This window comes from Oryzias latipes, chromosome 5 (assembly GCF_053564925.1).
Source record: "Oryzias latipes strain Hd-rR chromosome 5, Olatipes_Hd-rR_3.1".
In the NCBI taxonomy this organism is placed as follows: Eukaryota; Metazoa; Chordata; class Actinopteri; order Beloniformes; family Adrianichthyidae; genus Oryzias; species Oryzias latipes.
This window is the reverse complement of record NC_136241.1, coordinates 21,848,489-21,866,629: the sequence shown is the minus strand read 5'-3', so window position 1 is coordinate 21,866,629 and position 18,141 is coordinate 21,848,489. Positions and strand designations below refer to the sequence as shown.

At 41.0% G+C, this 18,141-nt stretch overlaps 3 protein-coding genes across 4 annotated transcripts; 1 reads left to right on the top strand and 2 right to left on the bottom strand.

The window, feature by feature from the left end:
• Positions 1–123: 123 nt before the first annotated feature.
• On the bottom strand, positions 124–4,304 carry tsen2 (TSEN2 tRNA splicing endonuclease subunit). Of its 2 annotated transcripts, none has more exons than XM_004068998.5 (12): positions 3,965–4,304; positions 3,332–3,398; positions 3,201–3,240; positions 2,906–3,133; positions 1,921–2,050; positions 1,775–1,849; positions 1,647–1,697; positions 1,417–1,561; positions 1,273–1,309; positions 1,082–1,193; positions 925–1,014; positions 124–724 (listed from the first exon to the last, which is right to left on the bottom strand). In XM_004068998.5, the coding sequence occupies exons 1-12, from the start codon at positions 4,133–4,135 to the stop codon at positions 665–667; spliced, it is 1,206 nt and encodes a 401-aa protein (XP_004069046.1). In that variant the 5' UTR covers positions 4,136–4,304; the 3' UTR covers positions 124–664. The 2 variants fall into 2 exon arrangements, with proteins under 2 accessions (XP_004069046.1, XP_078803607.1); XM_078947481.1 differs by having other exon boundaries at positions 1,429–1,561; positions 3,965–4,295.
• Positions 4,305–4,443: 139 nt separating this feature from the next.
• On the bottom strand, positions 4,444–8,457 carry LOC101158687 (MKRN2 opposite strand protein). The gene is made up of 4 exons (XM_004068997.5): positions 8,147–8,457; positions 6,619–6,668; positions 6,315–6,483; positions 4,444–6,245 (listed from the first exon to the last, which is right to left on the bottom strand). Exons 1-4 carry the CDS (start codon positions 8,347–8,349, stop codon positions 6,023–6,025), a joined length of 645 nt encoding a protein of 214 aa, XP_004069045.1. The 5' UTR covers positions 8,350–8,457; the 3' UTR covers positions 4,444–6,022.
• Positions 8,458–10,079: 1,622 nt separating this feature from the next.
• On the top strand, positions 10,080–16,938 carry mkrn2 (makorin, ring finger protein, 2). The gene is made up of 10 exons (XM_004068996.5): positions 10,080–10,237; positions 11,645–11,773; positions 11,875–11,987; positions 12,079–12,204; positions 12,286–12,464; positions 12,547–12,612; positions 12,683–12,831; positions 14,605–14,715; positions 14,785–14,929; positions 15,007–16,938. Exons 1-10 carry the CDS (start codon positions 10,107–10,109, stop codon positions 15,172–15,174), a joined length of 1,317 nt encoding a protein of 438 aa, XP_004069044.4. The 5' UTR covers positions 10,080–10,106; the 3' UTR covers positions 15,175–16,938.
• The last annotated feature ends 1,203 nt before the right edge of the window (positions 16,939–18,141 follow it).

The window sequence follows — 18,141 nt, the reverse complement described above, 5'->3', positions numbered from 1 at the left end:
GCACAAGGGTTAACAAGGACAGTGGTGTGTCCATACCGTTTCTACTGGTTGAGCCAAAACGACAAATGTTTAATAAATATGAAAAACCTTTTTTCAATGCACAAATAAAAATAAAACATACGCTTTTGAAATAATATTTATATTTTACATTTCTTTTTTTGGTTGCAGGAATTCAGCAAAAATAAAAATCGTTTTTTTTTACAGTATTTACAAAGGTACACACTATTTAAGAGATGTGAAGCCATGTTAGATTGAAAACAGCATATTTGAGAAGGAAGACTGTTCAGAAGAGTTAGATTTTAAAGTCATGGTTGTTCTGCTTCATTTTAAACTTACACTACAATACAGAGAGGAGCATCCTTCAGTCTGTCCTTTTCTAAAGGAGAGTGGTCATATTTCTTTGTGTTCAAGCTGTCAGGCTTACTAACCTTTAAGTCCTCATTTGATGAAAGATGATTTCCGTTCTCTGTAGTTTGTCATAGTTGCTCTGATCATATTTGAAAGGAAATAAGATTTTTTCTACATTTCTCTCCTTGTTTTTCTTCCCACTCCTGTTTGAGGAAGAAGGCATATTCTATATACTCCACACACGAGAAAGTTCATGAGCTCAATATGATCCACGTCCCTGATTGGCTCCAAACTGTTCTTTGCGAATTCATTTGAATCAGTCGTCATCTTGCTCGGCTCGCTCCTTGGAGGAAACCCACCTGCTAATGATGACTTCCTGTAGAGACAAAATGTAGAAGATCATGCTCACTGATATGGTGTGCTGGGCTCCAGTTTTATTTCTGGAGCCCAAGGAGACAAACAGAAAGCTGTGAAATCTACAAACCAACTAGACCCAGATGGGGAGGGATGAGGAACAGCAGATAGCTAAAACTAGAAAACTGGCAGCAACGCTGAACAAACATCACAGCTCCACACCTGAACCTTCAGCTTGCTCAGGCAAACAGGTGAATCAAGCTCCTCCTTCAGTAGCTCACCAGGATACACGATGTAACACAGCATCAGCTCCTGTGAGATAAAAACCAATCAGAGGGACATGGCAGGCCAAGTGTACCTCCTCCCGATGAATCTGTACCTTGGAGACACTGGCGGTAATTCTGCTAAGGGCAGCAAAAGAACGCCATGAAAACGGACGCAGAGTTGAGCCCCTGAACTCATCATCAGTTTGTTCTACAACCACAGAGTAACTACAGGCAGAGGACAGGCATGATTAGACACTCATAAAACCGTGGCTGATCAGAGTAAAGTCACCTGTGTGAGCGTCACCTGGCGTGGTAGAAAGGGGGTCCCTTCCTGTAAAGCACTGCAAAAAAACACATTATAGTTATCAAGCTTCTCTTGTCCCCTCAGTGTGAGGAAAATTCTTTCACAAACACAGGTAAAAGGTCTCAGCTCTGTGTGTGATCTTACTGAAGTCCACACCATATTTGGCCCCGCTGCCTCCTTTGGGGACCCAGCCCCTGCTTCGGAAATGATGATATGCAGCGTAAGAGCTGGTGAAGTCCGGACGTAGAGACCTAAACCTTCGCCACAGCTGAATGACTGACTGTGGCTCCTGACCAACCACAATGCACAACAGGGTTTACTTCTTCATATATAGCAATGCAACAAATATAACAGCCAAAACAATCATAACTCACCTGGTCCAGGTACACAGATAAGCAGCCCAAGCTGTAGACAAGGAAGAAGGCCTGCAGAGTTCAGGGACATAAAGGTGAGAAGGCCACTTAAATGTCCCAACTGTGGATGCAGGTGCCAGGTGGGTTACCTCCTCCAGGCTGAGCTGCAGGTACTCAGTTAGAGACAATGGGCTCCGCTTCACTTCTCTAACCCCACCTTCATTCTGTAGAAACACAAACCTAATTAACAGCTCATCAAACACTTAACAACATGCAGATTCATATAGGGACTTGCCTGGTTCTCAGAGACTACCAGCACAAAACCAGGACCTGGAACCTGAAAGCCAAGATCTGGTTCAGAGTCTTGATCGGAGTCAAAACTGGGTTCAGAGTTCTGGTCAAAGTTTAGGTCCTGTATGTCCGACCTGAGTGTTGAAACAAAACACAGTTAAGTTAACCCCCATGTCTTGTTTCTGAGTTTAAAATATACCAAGAGGTATCAAAATGTTATAGTTCCTTAAATGAACTCTAGAGTTGGGTTTATAAAAGGGGCAGTTTCCAACTCCAGAGTTGTTGTTGTTTCTCTCTCGGCTTTTCCCATCAGGGGTCGCCACAGCGAACGAGTCGCATGGTAAACCTGGCAATGTTTTACGCCGGATGCCCTTCCTGACGCAACCCTCTCAAAGCAACCGGGCTTGGGACCGGCACAGAAGTTGAGAAGGGAAGGTTTCCCACTCCAGAGTAATGAGAGGAAAAGAAAATCCCACTTCACACCAAAATGGGAGTGTATGTACAGGCTGAATACAAAACCTTTTTGTTTTCTATTTCTTTATGAACTCTTCTCGACAGCTTGCTGTTTTGATTTTATTAGTGTTTCACCTTTCAACACTGGAGCTTTAGCTCCGGTGTTTGTTGATTCCCCTTTGAATTACAGTAACTCTTTGACCATTCAGAATGTCAGAATTCCAACAGATTCTGACACTGAAGCTGATTCTTTGCAACACTTTTCAGTAATGAAGTGCTGCATATCAGCACAAAGCTGCTTTTCTCAATAATTCCGTAAACGATTGAAGAGTTAGAATAAGTCAAAGAGCATGTTATTTCCTGTTGTCTGTGACACCTCTGGTTTTAAAGAACTTGTGCCATTTTTGACTGGGAAGAGCATACTCCAGTCAACTTGGCAGACCCATTTCACCTCTATTTTGGTGTTTTGAATTTGGGTGACATCAGAGATTATCTGTCCATTTAGTAAATGTCTATGGATGAAACAAGCACTTCACCTGCATGGTCTCTTGGCCTCAGGCTCCGCCTCAGATTCCCTTCCCAGACTTTTTGTGTTGTCACAAACTCCATCCTCAGTCTTTGCCCCCTCAGCCTCCCTCAGTTCACTCTTCACATCCTCTATCTCCAATTTCTGCGTTAGTTTGTGAAATATTTGATCCACAGCCTCTGCAGACATTCCCTGAGCACACAGACTTGCCTTTGCCCATCCAAGTAGTTCCTCATACCTGTAAAAGACTGAAATGTAAGGCAGGAAGTGATGTCATCAGCCAGACAGAACAAGATGCTGCTAACCTGGCCTGAGAGACAACGGGAAGGTACAAATCTTCGAAATCTGTAAGACAAACAAACCAGCTGACTGCACAGAGCTGTGTGGGTTAGACCAGATCAATGATGATCTCATGCAGGTGCAGGTGTAGACTCACCCTCCCATTTTTCTGAAATGCTGTGATCTGGTCTGGCTCTGGACAAGATGCCTTTTCCAAAATAACCCTGAAAAATCAAACCTAGTTAGATAAAACTGAAGTAAATCTCCTTAGTTTTTACTTGGTTCTTTCCATCACTGCTAGTCCTTGTAGTCAGAGGCATAGAGCAGCAATAGTGTCACCATAGGACCAAGGTGGGAAAGAAGACAATAATGAAAACACAAACTGACATGTTTCTTCCCGTTTTAAGAGCTTTCCATCCAGGAAACTAAAGGGTTTACATTCAGTTTGATTTGATCAGTTTTGATTTATTGATCATTATCATTTGGCATGATGATGAAGTCCTCTCGTTGATTATTTATTATGGTAAAAGAAAGACGGGATGCAATAGATTGTTTTCATCAGAGAAATACAAAATTTACGCCCAGCTTTAACAGTTATCTGAGTCCAGCACATTTAACTGTTGCTGCAGATGCACCTATAATGTATCAGTGCGACGGCATTAAACGAACAAAAATAGTATTCATGTAATTAAGGCATTCTAAACTAAATCCTATAATCTACACTGGATCTTTTCAGTAACATTTTGCAGGATTGCTTTGCTGTCAGTGAGTCGGAACTGGCAACCCTGACCTGGTTGTGTATCTTCCTGACATGGTCGGGGTGGCAGACAAGCACGTGCTGGTTGATGAGCTCAGCCCGGTACACGCACTTCTCCCCGGCACTACGGATGACCGGCAGCGGAGCCTCCAGTTCTTCGTAAACACGCGCGCGCCGCCGGGGAGCGCGGAAGTCGGCCTGCATTGCTGTGGACCCGTTACTAAACGGCTGACCTCTTTGTGGGATTCTGACCTGGAAATTTGTGTACTGTTTTCTGAACCAGAATAAATGTGGGTTTTGCCGTGCACGTGGGTCCTCTCTAATCAAACTGGTCCTTTCGAATTTTTTTCTCTGTAGTTACTCATACTTTTACAAAATTGCTCAAGAGAGCCACCTATTGGCATGGAGGTAAACTACAATCCACCTTTAAAGCGACATACAAACAGTCCATGATTCCCTAAAGTTTGCTTGTCTACAATAATGACTATGAATGAAATTGAAAGGAAACTATACAGGTTTCCTAGTTGGTTTTATTTAGTTTTTACCACAAACTAATTTAAAAACAACAATAAATGCTCCACTGAACATGGGATAAGTGTAATACATCACACCAAACTGAAACAAAAATATTCATTTCCAGAATTTGTCAAAAATGTAAAATTATTACTAGTTCCATCCTCTATGTTACACATTAATAAACCAGCAGAGGTCAGACAATTTTGCACATCCTTCAAGAAAATTTTACTGTGCCTTAATAAATGCCTCATGAAATCTTTTAAATCAGCCATGTGTTTGCTTGAACTTGTATTTTGTCATTTCTGCTCATGTTTGTGTATACATGTCTTTATCTCCTGTGTTGTTTTGTCAGACATAAAAATGAGCAGAAAAATCCTGCTCATTTTCAATAAACCGAAAGGTGAACAACAATACAAGATAAATGTTTAAATATTGTGCAAAATAAAATTAAAAAAACAAGAAAAAACAAAACAAAACAAAAGGCAAAATGATCTTTAGCAACAATAAAACCACTCTGAGGAATCCCTCCACACTTACTGTATCTGCACAGTTCTGATACATGTTTGTTTTGTTATTGCTTCATTGAACGAATAAATAAAACAGACATCCATCAACATTTAGTTTTAAACACCAATAAAAAAGAAACATGTTGGAGAAAAAAAAAAAATCCCAATTATGTTTACGACTTTATGTTTTATGTCGGGGTGTCGTCTCTGCAGATGGAGACAAACTGGGTGAAAATCTTCTGGTTTAAGAAGTGCGTTTTAAAAGAATAAAGTTTATGTACTGAATGGTTTATGAGCCAGTTTTGATTTGTTCTGATCCGTACTGCTGCTGGAAAGCAATATATCATTCAGAACTTGTGTCAGTGTGACCGCTAAGGGTGTATTCAGATTCAAATCCTTTGTTCTTGTTGGGAAAACAGTATAAGAAGCAATGTGTGTCACGTTGAAAAGTGTTTTAATGAGCCTGCATACATCCAACCAAATTTCAATGAGTGCTGTGTCTCATTGTTCTGGTTTCATGGCATAGTTTTAAAGTAAATTCTGTTAAGGAATTACAAGGTATTTTTTATGGTGACGTTACAGCACCGCCGGGTGCATGCCGCGTAACCACACAGAAAAGCATGTAAGACGCATTTTCAGCTGAGTTAAAACAAACGTAACAAGTAAACAGTTGGACTCTTTTTTTCCCTCTTTGATAACATGACAATCATTGCTTCACATTTCTTCGCAGCTCATCGGTTCCTTCATTCCTACTCTGTTTACGTCAGCTATGGGGGCTGTTTTGGTTCAGTTGTTCCGCTCAGAGGACGGATTGTATTCAGACTGAGGAATCCCAGAGCAAACCAAAGCTTGGTCCGATTGGAAATGAACCAAGACCCCCTCCAAAGATGGGTCAGAGAGCGGTGTCTGGTCCTGGACCAGGGTCCACCTGGGTGTATTCAGACTGAAAATTTGTTCCGGATTATCCAGGAATGAAATCTGGTTCACTTAAAACAAACCAAATGTGTCCAGTCTGAATTCACCCTTAGTCTAGTGGGTCTGTTTTCATTGGGTCAAAGGTCAGGCCACTTTAGCTACTGGGTTCTGCTGCCTGCGGTCGGTCCACCATGTAGAACTGGTGTTTCTCGATGTGTTGGACCAGTGTGGTATATTTTGACACCCTCTTCATCCTTGGCAAGATGAAGCAGCGAGTGAAATCCTCTTTGCTCAGGGAGCTGCAACCCTCCACTGTCAGGACGGTATTTAGAAACTGCAGGCAGAAGCTGAAGCAGTTGTGGTCGTCTTCATGGAATCTGGAAGACAAAGGTGGGTAGGGGCTTTGACTGGCATCACCTGTGTTGACTGTGTCACCTGTGAGTTACCTGTGCCACACAGGGTCCCACATGGGTCCCTCTGAGAAGCGCTCCAAGTACTGATCCCACTGAGCCAACAGGTGGAACATGTCTGGTCGGACCAAAGGGATGTTGATGCAGCGCTCCCAGCCTCTCTGTTCTTTCTGCACCCCATTCTGGGTGTAGTTGTACACCACTCCTGCACACAGGTACCCAAAGGTGAGCTGCAGGCATGAGGGACAGCTTCCAAAACAATTTAACTGTGCTCTTGTCTTCACAGCAGCCAGCAGAATTCCAGAGAAGAGAAGTTGGACTCCCCAAAAACAAGTTTTACCTTTTGTATTGGAGATCCCAGTGTGCAGATCTGAAGTCCCATTGAAGTCGCTATATAACACACAGTAGGATGAACTGGTTATATACATGTGTCAGATTGGTTCTGTTAGATGGGGCTGTATGTTTTTCCAGTCTTGTCCTCACCATTTCTGTGGTTTCCGCAGTGGGGATGTAGATCAGAAGGGCTGACACATCATAGCAGACCACGGTGTCATCTGTGTTACTTGATACCAACTTGATATAATGCACCTTGCTAACAAAGCTCTGGATGCTGGGGTGTAAGGTGTTGTCCAGCAATGAAGTTGAAAGGATTGTGAGGTGTTTGGTGATGTTGTAGGTGGGTTACAGTACACACATTTATTTTTGCCCATTTGATAGATGAAATCCAGTTAGTAAACCAAGTGCAAGAAGCTTTTGTTTCAAAACTTGCTGCCTTTTTTACACATACAAACATTTAAAGAAAGTAACCCCTAAACAGACTCAATGAAAACAGGTGTGTTGAAACAAATACTGAAAAGGATAATGGGGAAATGGGTTAGCCTACAACAGGGGAATGGAGAGGGTTCTTTTCTTATAAACAGTATGTTTGTGTGTATGACATGGTTTTCGAATCGGCTGCATGATTTGTGTCTTTTTTGTTGAAAAATATTGTATATAAACCCCCCCCCCACACAAAATATAGCATCTATTTAAAAGGAGATTTAAACTCCTTTTTCACAGTGAGAGTTAAGGAAACACAGCCACACGTACAAGTGGTTCTTCACAACTCCAACCTTGTCTTCAAATCTTTAAAAAGAAACAAAAAACCTTGTATCCTCCCTTGTGCTCATACAGCATTGGTAAATGTTAGTGTTGGTCTTTACCAGTTGAGCTCTGACTCACGGACAGTCACCTTAGTAAGGTCTGCCTTTTTAATCTTAAGCAGGTGTGCAGGTGACATCTGAACCTCCGGTGGCTCAGGTTGCACCTTGGCATGTCTTAGAATCTGCTAAAGCAAAATACTTGCAACCAGTTTCACTTCTTCCGCTCCTATCCCTCCTATCGAATGATGTTTAAAGGCTAGTTTCCGAGCAGGTCTCTGATTTCTGATCTTGATCCAGATCGTTCTGGTTTCTGCATTGAGACGCCAACGTCTTCACTTACCTGAGTTCTCTGCACAGTCTGACACAATAAACCACATCCTTTACTCGCTGACATGGATATTCAAGTCTAAAAAACGGAGCTTATCTGAGCCAAGCATCACTGAACTTCATTTTATAGAGTCAATGGGGATACTGGTTCCCCAAGGCTGAATTTTGGGACATTGTGTCTATTAACACACAATCCTTTTCCTAAGGTTTAGTCATCAACTCTTGTTGTTTTTTTTGTTTTATATTATCACAGATGATGACTACTGGACCTAGGAAGTGGCCTGTCTTTATTTGTCTTCCACACCAATCCCACATGTTTCTGTCTAAACTGCTTCTGAATGACCCTCTGGGTAAACACATCAGTTCTCTGTATGCTTCTTTATTCATGATCGCTCTTACCTGGTGTGGTTGTCATGTGCAGGTGCAATCAGGAGGCAGCAGGAGCTCTTGTGGCCATTGGTAAAGGGGGAGGGCAGGCTGACCGGTGCCTCCTGCAGTCTGCTCCCCCTCAGCTCATCACCGCAGCTCGGGCACTGTTCCGGAACAGAGAAGCAGAAGATGTCCTTCTGGCAGTGACTCAGTCGGATCACACTGGGCTCCATCTCCTCTCCTTTTTCTTCTCGACTCAACTGCTTCTGTCAGACTCATCTACCCTCAGCTCTTTTTGCCCCCACCCTTGACTCCCAATTCTTTCTTCCTTACTTGGCTCCTCCCCCTCACACAGTTGCTTGGTCACAGCCTTTCATACGATAGCTTTGTACCTGGCTCCAGCCAATCAGGTGCCAAACTACTATAAAACGGTCATGTGATCTGCCCCACCTGTGTCTGTTTACCTCTGAACATTGACCTTTGGAATGTGTGCCTATTGTTGTCATGGAAACCAACAGTGTTGGTCTGGAGGAAAGTGTCTGACAAAATAGGATGTCAACTGAGAAAACAAATGAAACTAATACAAAAAAATCTGAAAAGTCTGAACTAGGTTTTAAAATGTGTACGTTTACATTAAAACTTTCTTTTTGTTTTTATCTGTGGAGGAGCTACATCTCCTAATGGTGCAGAGTCATGATTAAAGATTGAATTATTAAAACAATTTTCAGGTAAATTTTAAAATGAAAACCTGTATGAGTAGTAGAACAGAGATGTGACTGGTCAGTGGACACTTTTTCCATCTCACAAGAGATCTGATCTGACAGCTCAGGTGAGTCTGAGACAGACTTTCTTTTGTGGACAAATGTCACAGAATCTCCCCAGGAAGGTTTCAGGAAGGTAGTTTATGCTGAAACCAAAATGACCAATTTTACTGAATTTGTTATTTATTTATTTTTTTAACACTGGAACTTGCTTATAAAAAAAGAGAGAAGAAAAATAATATAATAGCAGCACCATCCTCATCTTCTATGTTTGAACCAGAAATAGGCTATGTTTGAAAAATATTTCTGAAGGAATAGTCAAGACATATTAAACGTTTTTTTTTATGGATGAAAGATGTCATAAAAAATTAACTTGAAAAAGAAGAAACAGTTTTTATTCAAAACTATGCTTCAAATTAGACCCTTACCATCTTGTCCCACAGCTAAAATGTAAGTATGATGGAGTCAGTGTCCTTGTCAGAGCACACATTGTTTAATCTCACCAGATAATAAACATATAAGACTTTGATGAAAGTAGTATGCAATCGGGTTGCATTTAGTTGTTTTATTTTTGCTATCACAGAAAAAAGCTTCCCTGTGCAACCCCATTCCTAATGTCACAAGAAACACAGTTGGTATGGAAATAATCAAGCACACATGCAAAAACTTCTGCAACAAAGTGATCTCTGTCTGTCAAAAAGGATTTCCTGTTTTTCCCACAAGATCATAAAGGCAGCATTTGTTCCTCAAATAGGACTTAAATAGCAAGATAGCAGGAAAAATGAAGATGAAAAAAAAAGAGAAATTATTCAGTTTAGTCATTATCTGTTAAAAATACTATAGTCCCGTGAGCAAAAGTTGTTTAACTAAACACAGATATCCATTAAATTTCAAATGCAACATATGCTACACATGGATCATTTTTAGCTAAACAGAGCATCTATTTGGCCACAAAACTCCTCTCTCTTCTTGTCATTATTCTGGTCAGCAAGAAACATCAGAAACAATAAAATAGGACAGGGCATAATAAGCAGTAATAGACAAAAAGTGTTTTTCTGACTCCAAATGCCACTGATCTCACGGAAATTGACAAGATAAGAAAAAAGGTTTTGTTGAGCATATTTTGGTCTTCTTTATTGTCCATCGTATTTTTTGTCTCTCTGAATGACTCTGTCACACGATGACATCATTTTCATGGTCAGGTCGTCCACATGGGGTGCTGATGCTCCATGGCAGCCGGAACTGACCTTCGTTGTCTGCTGCTCCCTATCGGAGTGTTTAGAAGGGAACACCAAACACAACTCCGACTGCAAAGTCTGAAGACCGCGAGGAAGATGAGCACCAGACAGGTGACATGTAGGTAAGTGTGCGGTTCTCTGCCCGTCTGTCGGTCACTCGTCCGTTCGGCTTGCTGTCCGGACCTGACTCAGGGTACTGCGCACGCGCTTTCTTCTTCGTGCTAATGTTTTTAGCTGTTAGCTCCGAGGTTCGAACTAGTTTGGACTCACCTGGTTGGTTGACCTGATAAAAATCAGAGGAGCGCCACAGCTCAAGTGGGAGGACACTTCACGAATCTATTGGTGATGATGATGCCAGTTTTTGTGTGGTTTTAGGGTGAGGCTCACGCGTTACCATAGCAACGGTCAGCAGGTGAGGCGCTGCCTTCTGGATGTTCAAATGTATACATCAATGGTCCATTATTATTTATGACTACAGGGAATGAATCCCCCAATATTTAACGAAAGTCCAAAAATATTTAGGTAAACTCAAGGAAGAAATGAGTTTACCAGACTGAAAAAGTGAAAATCCTGTTACATTTTATAAATAACATGTTTCTGATTTGTGAAAACGGAAAAAAGTGTAATTTCATTGCTCACAGTATCATTCCTATGAGACAAAGCGAGACACATTTTAATCTGTAACCACATTTTTTGTAAACTCTTAAACTTTACATAGAATTGATTTTCAATAGAACCTTATTTGTTGTTGGTCACCTTTTGGCATATCCCCCCAGGGGTCGCCACAGTGAATCAGCCTTCGCTGAATCAAACAGGTGTTTTGGCCGACTTTTTACGCTGGAAGCCCTTCCTGACGCAGCTTACCCTGCCTGACATAGCTTTTAATTGCAAAAAAATCATCCCCACAGGTGTAAAATAGAAATATATTTATCTTTTATGGAGACGATTATTGCAAACAAACAATATGAATGTTTACTTTTAATATATGGCACAAAATAAACACTCTTAAAACAACACTGGAAAAAAAAAAACTCATGCCGGTTGATCCTGAAAGTAATCATAGTTGCTTTCACAGAGCAAAAGACAAAGCAAAACATTAATTGGGTGAATAAGCAATAATATAAAGACAGTGAGAAAGACAAGGATACATCTGATTTTTAGCTAAATACAGTATACTTTCAAGAATAAAAAGACAAACTGCTTGGTTTGATCTGATCGCTTTTTTCAGAAACTCAAATTGTTCTGACAGATGTATAGAGAAAAGCAGATGTTATTTGCATGTGTTTACATGCGACCAAGCGCAAAAAATGATGGAAGATGCACATGCATTGCCTGCACGTATTATTAGTGCGTCGTAGGCTAAATGCTGTTGTTGGTTGCACGTATTAACCTGACCCTAATCGTAAAACTTCTTGAGAGAGCAAAAGAATAGAGGATCAAAAAGATGGAGAAGAAGACGATTCATCGCTATGGTTACTTGCTGCTAAACTAAACATGTCAGCAGGGTTCATTGTTGTTTTTTGTTGCAGATATTTTATCCATGGTGTATGCAGAGAGGGCAGCAGGTGTCTGTTTTCTCATGACTTAACCAACAGTAAACCCTCCACCATCTGCAAGTTCTACCAGAGAGGAGTTTGTGCCTATGGGGAGCGCTGCAGGTGAGACCGCACCCACCTGTTTCTTCTAAAAAGTTTTGTTCAGCCGGCAAGCCAAAGATCGTCTTCGGGACACAAGCACAATTTGTGTGTTTTATTTTTAGGTATGATCACATCAAACCTTCATCCAGAGGGGGGAGTACTTCAGAGGAGACCCCCAGTGGAAGCAGAGCTGGCCGAGGAGAAGGGAGGAGGGCGCTTGTCTTGAGGGACAGAGGTGGGGTGCCAGCTGCTTTGCCCTAAAACACGAACAGATGAACTCAGGGTGCAGACATCTTCCTCACCTCAAATGCCACCTCTTCCTGCAGCTCTGGGTCCTGATGGTGCGTTTGGAGGCTCAGCAGACGGTCTAGATTTCTTGGCAGCAGCGGCAGCTCCACAGTCTTACGTGGATGCTATCAGAACTGGGCTTGACACCTCCACACAGGATCAAGGTGAGGCACAAACACACTCATTTGTTTGGCTGGTGGTTTTGTGCAATGCCATCAGTAACAGATTTTTTCCTGTGTTTTTAGCGTCTCAGCCGACAATGGCTAATGCTTTGCGAGAGTTCGCCCCTCTGTGCCCATATGCCGCAAATGGACATTGCTTTTATGAAGATACTTGTACATATCTCCATGGCGACCAGTGTGATGTGTGTGGACTGCAGGCGCTACATCCCTATGACCCTGAGCAGAGGAGAGCACACGAGAAGGTGTGCATGTTAGTTTTTGTTTTTCTTCATCCTGTCTGACTGTCTGTTTTGAAACTGCTTCATTTTTTGTTCCTGTCTGCAGACATGTCTCCTTGCATTTGAGGCTGACATGGAAAAAGCCTTTGCAGCTCAGCTTAGCCAGGACAAGGTGGGTGCACTCAGTCCCAGAAATGGTTTCTGTGATGGTGGCAGCCCTGACCCTCGCTGTTTTTATCCAGGTGTGCTCGATCTGCATGGAGGTGGTGGTACAGAAGGCGAATCCGTCAGACCGGAGGTTCGGCATCTTGTCCTCCTGCTGTCACGTCTTCTGCCTGGGTTGCATCCGACAGTGGCGCTGCACCAGAAGCTTCTGTAACAAGATCATAAAGTGAGAATGGCATGCAGGTTTCAGGAAAGGGTCTGGGGTCGTCTGTTATGATTCTGATTCACAGTAAAACCGAGAAAATATATTCTACTTTACAATGTACAGTATTTATTTGTGAAACCTATAGATCCAAATCATTTCAAAGTAGATTCAGTTAAATTTTGTTTTATAAATGATAGTCCACAATTGTTTTAACAATTTGATTAAAAAAAGTCAAACTTGTTTCATTATAACAAAATAAAATTGCTTTTAAATTTTAATTTTGACCTGAACAGTATATGATTGTAAAATCATGATTATATGAATCTAAACTGAACTGGAAAGAAAATTGAGAATAACATTCAGCCCGCTATTCTACCAAGGTTCTAAAGAATTCTAATCAAATATTTAGTGTCTTTATTATTGAAAATGTTTCACCTTTTAACAAAAAAAATCTCATGTTTATGTCTATAGTTTTTAGGGGCACATTCACACTGGCAGGTGATTCGCACCAGGCTTCATTTCATCCCATGTTCCTCTTGGTTTAGCAGATTTAAAAGCTCCCCCAAACTTTAGTGTGACTCAAACAGGTAAACCCTTTTTCTCTTTAGAAAAAAAGACCCTAGTTTGCCCGAGTGTGAATGATCCACTGACAAAAAACAAACATGAGCCAAAGTTAGGAGTTGTCAGAAGTGCTGACAAATTAAAAAAAAAATCATAACAGCTTAAATATTGAGAAAATGCAGAAATCATGAGTACGTTAGACAACTTCTGCTCTGTAAGTAGGGTGTAGCTAGGAGATACAGGTATGAATTAATACATTATTGTTTGGGGGCTATCCAGTTTTCTTATTTTTGCTTCCTTTAATTTCCAGTTTGATTACTGACCTCAAACGAGCAGCTCTTGGAACTGCAGATTTTTTTCATGCATTTAGTCTGCTTCTCTCTTAATTTTTCTTTACCAAGTGTGCCATGTGAATGTAAACTAAGTTAAATTGGTTGAAACTTTATTGCATTACCTGCACATCTGAACCAAGGTGAGAGGGTATATCCTTGTGTGAAAGAAACACACTTTTTAAAGTTTGAAGTTCAAAAAAATCTAAAATAATGAAAAAACCCTGAGAACATTTATGTTAGCATGCTAAGTCCACCAGGCGCTACACCAGCTACAGCTACAACGACGAAGTCTGTTGTGCCATCTTCAGAAGCAGATACATTAGTTCAAGTTGACTTTGATGAGAAGCCCACTCATTGGACTTACTAGTTGTCATGTTGTCATGATTGTGTCTGTTTGAATCTTTTACGTTTAGCTGGTACTAGACTGGTAGCATGGTCCTAGATCTGAGGCTGGAGTTCAGGAGGCGATTTGATTAGTTGGGTCTTACAACTTTTCAACTTTGACAGAAGTATGGTTGCCCAGTCTTAGTTATTTACAACTACCACCTTGCTTGTTACCCACTTCTTCCTGCTTCACTCACTGCTAAATACTCTTTTCGAATGTGTTTGATCAGTCATAACTTGGAAGTATCAACACAAGTGTATCCTACAGTTTCAACCAGCTGACATACTGTAGCTACATCTTCAAACATGGCCCATCATCAGGTTTCTGTTGCATCAGTGGTTTGATGTGATCTTGACCTATTCTGATGGGTTCTGGGTCTCATTCAAGTTGTCGATCTAAGTAAAGTCTTGGTTCTAAATAATCACTCATAGCTTCATCAGCCTTTCAGAACTGCAGGGTGTATTGAAGTCTTGAGAGGTTTGCATGTTTTGACCATTGCTTCACTCTGCACATTAGATCTTGTCCAGAATGTCGGGTGGTCTCAGAGTTTGTAATTCCTTCGGTGTACTGGGTGGAAGACCAAGACGAGAAGGATCACCTAATAGAGCTCTTCAAGTCCGGTGTCAGGTAAGCTTCTTGCCTGTGCCACGCTCACTTCATGTAAGCCATTGATCTTTGATGACTGTGTCTTTGCAGCAAAAAGGCCTGTAAGTACTTTGATCAGGGCCGCGGCTCGTGTCCCTTTGGGGGAAAGTGCTTGTATCTTCACGCCTTCCCAGACGGAACCCGAGCAGAACCGGATCGGCCTCGGAAACAGCTGAGCTCTGAAGGGAACATCCGGGTAACAAGCTGCTCCTGTGTGCTCTTAGCTTCTGGGGTTTGTAGTCTATTAATGTAGCTTTGGTTCCTTGTGTTTAGTTCATGAATAACGTCCGCCTTTGGGATTTCATCGAAGAGCGCGAACAGCATTCAGGCCCACCTTTGCCCCCCATGGATGATGACATCGCTGAGCTGCAAGAGCTTTTCATGCAGATGTCAGGGCCAGGCCAGGAGGGACCAGACCCTCCAGCCCCGTCACACCAGTAAAGGCTGCCTTTCCTTGTCACCATGGAAACCTGTGGCACATCAGGACTAATGCTTTAAAAAATTAGGCTGTGTGAGCTTGTTTATGACATAAAATGTTTTATGTATTGTACTTACAAGTTAACACAGAATCATTGTGCCGTGGGACTTTGGTGTGAAATTTATACATTTATTCCCATGCCTGAGTGAAAGCTGTACCTGCAACAAGTGCAGTGAGCACAACCATGCTGTAGCCACCTGTTTATGAATTTATCCTTCAGACTGCATTGATGTTCACTTGAGTAGCTCCTTACTGCCCCTTGTGGCTCTAGAAGAAACATTAGCAGCTGTTCCACCATCTGGCCACATAGGATAGTGATGAATCTGAATGTGAATATCTGAAAAGATTGAGATATACCTGAACAACAATACATTATCATAAACTGGCTTTCTATTGGCACCAGCCATTTGCTGGGTCAAGGCAAAAACCACTCCATACCTGTTTGGTCAACAGGAGCTGTAAACTGGAACCAGAAGGTAGTTTATGTTTGGTAGGAGAGGGGCACCTTTTTTCATGCACAATTTTAGTTGAAAATTAGATTATTTTAGCTTCACAAACCTCCAGCATATCCTGAAGTCTTTAAACTATATTTTGATATTTGATCTGATGAGAAGAACCAGAACCATGTGGGCAGGTTTTCATGTCAGAAATATTAACTTCTGGACAGAGATTTGGAATGATTCTAGAATGTGGTGGGACATCTCAAATTCAGGGTCAGATTCCCAGTTTCTTCATTGCATTGTTACCGTTGCAGTTAGCATCTTTTCTCCTCCCTTTGTCAGATTCGATTTGTTTTTCTCTGATTGCACCAGACAAACGCATCATGCTCCCTGACATGAGATCTACTGTTTATTGTCAATTATGTTTTAGGACATGAAGCTAAAGAACCTTTTAGAGGATAATAAAAGAAAAAAATCATCAGTTATAGAACATTTTAAGAACCATGTTGATTTATTTGTGGTTCACCATCTGTACTTTCAAGCTTATTTACCCACAATTTAATGGTGTATTTTTAAATATAGCTCCTGTTTGAACAACCTGACTGCCGAAACTGTAAAAAGAAATGGAATGTACCTTTTCACCGTCACTGTTCATCTTCCTTGTGCTCATTCTGCAAAGTCTGCAGCAATAAAAGTTTTTCAGAGTCCTTAAAATGGACTTAGGAGGAAAAAAAAGGGAATTTAAAATGTGGGACATGTACTATTCAGGTTCTCCTAAACATGGGGATAAAACAAATCTGTAAATGCAGGTCAGCTATAGAGTTACACCCCAGTCTGGAGAATTTTAAATGTATGTAACATGATGGAAAGAAAAACAAATTAAATGCCTCAACGGTTCAAAAACTCTCACAATAATCCCAGGAATAAAAATTATTAGTAATAAATATACCAAAAAAAGAAAAAAGAACGAACTATTTAGCCTATATAAACTGTATAGAAAAACCAGTTCTCTGTTCTTTTGCTGCTTGCTGGGGGTGTGTTCCAACATTTGCACGTTGCCTTCGCAGATCTTTACCCAATCAGGTGCTCCAGACAATTAAGGAAAAATCGACCAAGAGAAATAGACAGACAGCCTCCCACTCCTACAGAAAATAATAAATAAACGGAGACAGAAAATGCCATCAAGAAAAAAGAATGGACTCATATATAGTCATTGACTGGTTTGTTTGACAACCCTCCATTTATTGTTTCATGATTGACCTCAATCAAATAAAACCTTCATGCCAACCTGTTTAGTTTTTGAAGTTTGAAAAGTTCATTTCGGAGTTCAGTTGTTCTCAAGCAATTGAGAAGAATCAAAGTAAGCAGCTGACAATGACATTAACATGTCACCCACCGCTACAACAAATGAACACAAACTGTCATTTGGAAATAACACGACATCACACAACCTTTATTTCCACCCATTTATAACAAGATTTTCCTTTAACTTCCCTCCACATGCAGACCATCCATCCATCCATCCATCCATCCATCCATCCATCCATCCATCCATCCATCCATCCATCCATCCATCCATCCATCCATCCATCCATCCATCCATCCATCCATCCATCTTCTAAACTCACTTTATCTCTTTAAAATGCCACTGAGGTTTGTGAAGGAGGATTGTGTTTTACTGACGGGATGCTTTTGAGACTTTGCTATAAAGCAAACATAAACTTAGCAATTAAACAGGATTGTTCTTTGTTTACTGCCTTTTGGAAAGTAGCAGGAGAATAACTTTTAACTCTGATGTTTTCTACCTTTTATGTTTTTAAGAAGCTTAACATAAAGACTTCATGTTTTGTCAGCATGAAGATTTTGAGTTTATCTTCTCTAGTAGAGGTCAGGGACAGTATGTTGAGGTGGACTAATTTGCTGCTCTCACAGAGTTCCTTTGTTGATCTCCAGTGGTATTGTGAATGGGTTTATGGATGCTAACAGGTGTCTGGTGCACCTCAATCCTGGCATCGGACACATCCCTTTTGTTGTCACGAGTGAATAAATCGAACATCTGTTTTTTCATGGGAGACCATTTCTCAGTGTGGAAGAAGAGAACCAAATCCGATTCAAGGATTGTGTCTTAAGGAGAAAGTCAATTTTTCTGGCATAGAGATTTTTGGCAGATAGGATCTCAAGTTTTATAAATTGATACTTTTGTTAAAACCTGGGCTATGAATAATGTGCTCTGTGAGGGAAATATATTTAAAGTTGAACTTTTTATTTGGATTCATTAAATTGTTCTAGACTGTGTCATTTTTGTTATTGGTTACTGGGAATTAATCACTTGTTATCAAAAGATGTTTGAAGTTGAAACCTTTTCTTTGCTTTTTCATCCTTTGGCATTCTCTCTCTGCTCTCCGGATACGTGTCACCTTCAGTCAGATTAATCCCTTCAGATCAACTTAACTCTTCGCTGTTGAGAGCTGAGAGTCAGGCTGGAACAGG

Coding starts and splice junctions, on each gene's coding strand:
- tsen2 (XM_004068998.5), bottom strand. CDS start 4,135: ATGCAGGCCGACTTCCGCGCTCCCCGGCGGCGCGCGCGTGTTTACGAA. Junction 3,241..3,331: donor CATTTCAGAAAAATGGGAGG/GTGAGTCTACAC, acceptor TTTGTCTTACAG/ATTTCGAAGATTTGTACCTT. Junction 1,015..1,081: donor TTACCGCCAGTGTCTCCAAG/GTACAGATTCAT, acceptor TTTATCTCACAG/GAGCTGATGCTGTGTTACAT.
- mkrn2 (XM_004068996.5), top strand. CDS start 10,107: ATGGCAGCCGGAACTGACCTTCGTTGTCTGCTGCTCCCTATCGGAGTG. Junction 11,774..11,874: donor GCCTATGGGGAGCGCTGCAG/GTGAGACCGCAC, acceptor TTTTATTTTTAG/GTATGATCACATCAAACCTT. Junction 11,988..12,078: donor GCTTGTCTTGAGGGACAGAG/GTGGGGTGCCAG, acceptor CTCTTCCTGCAG/CTCTGGGTCCTGATGGTGCG.
- LOC101158687 (XM_004068997.5), bottom strand. CDS start 8,349: ATGGAGCCCAGTGTGATCCGACTGAGTCACTGCCAGAAGGACATCTTC. Junction 6,669..8,146: donor GCACATGACAACCACACCAG/GTAAGAGCGATC, acceptor TGTGTTATATAG/CGACTTCAATGGGACTTCAG. Junction 6,484..6,618: donor TGGGATCTCCAATACAAAAG/GTAAAACTTGTT, acceptor ACCTGTGTGCAG/GAGTGGTGTACAACTACACC.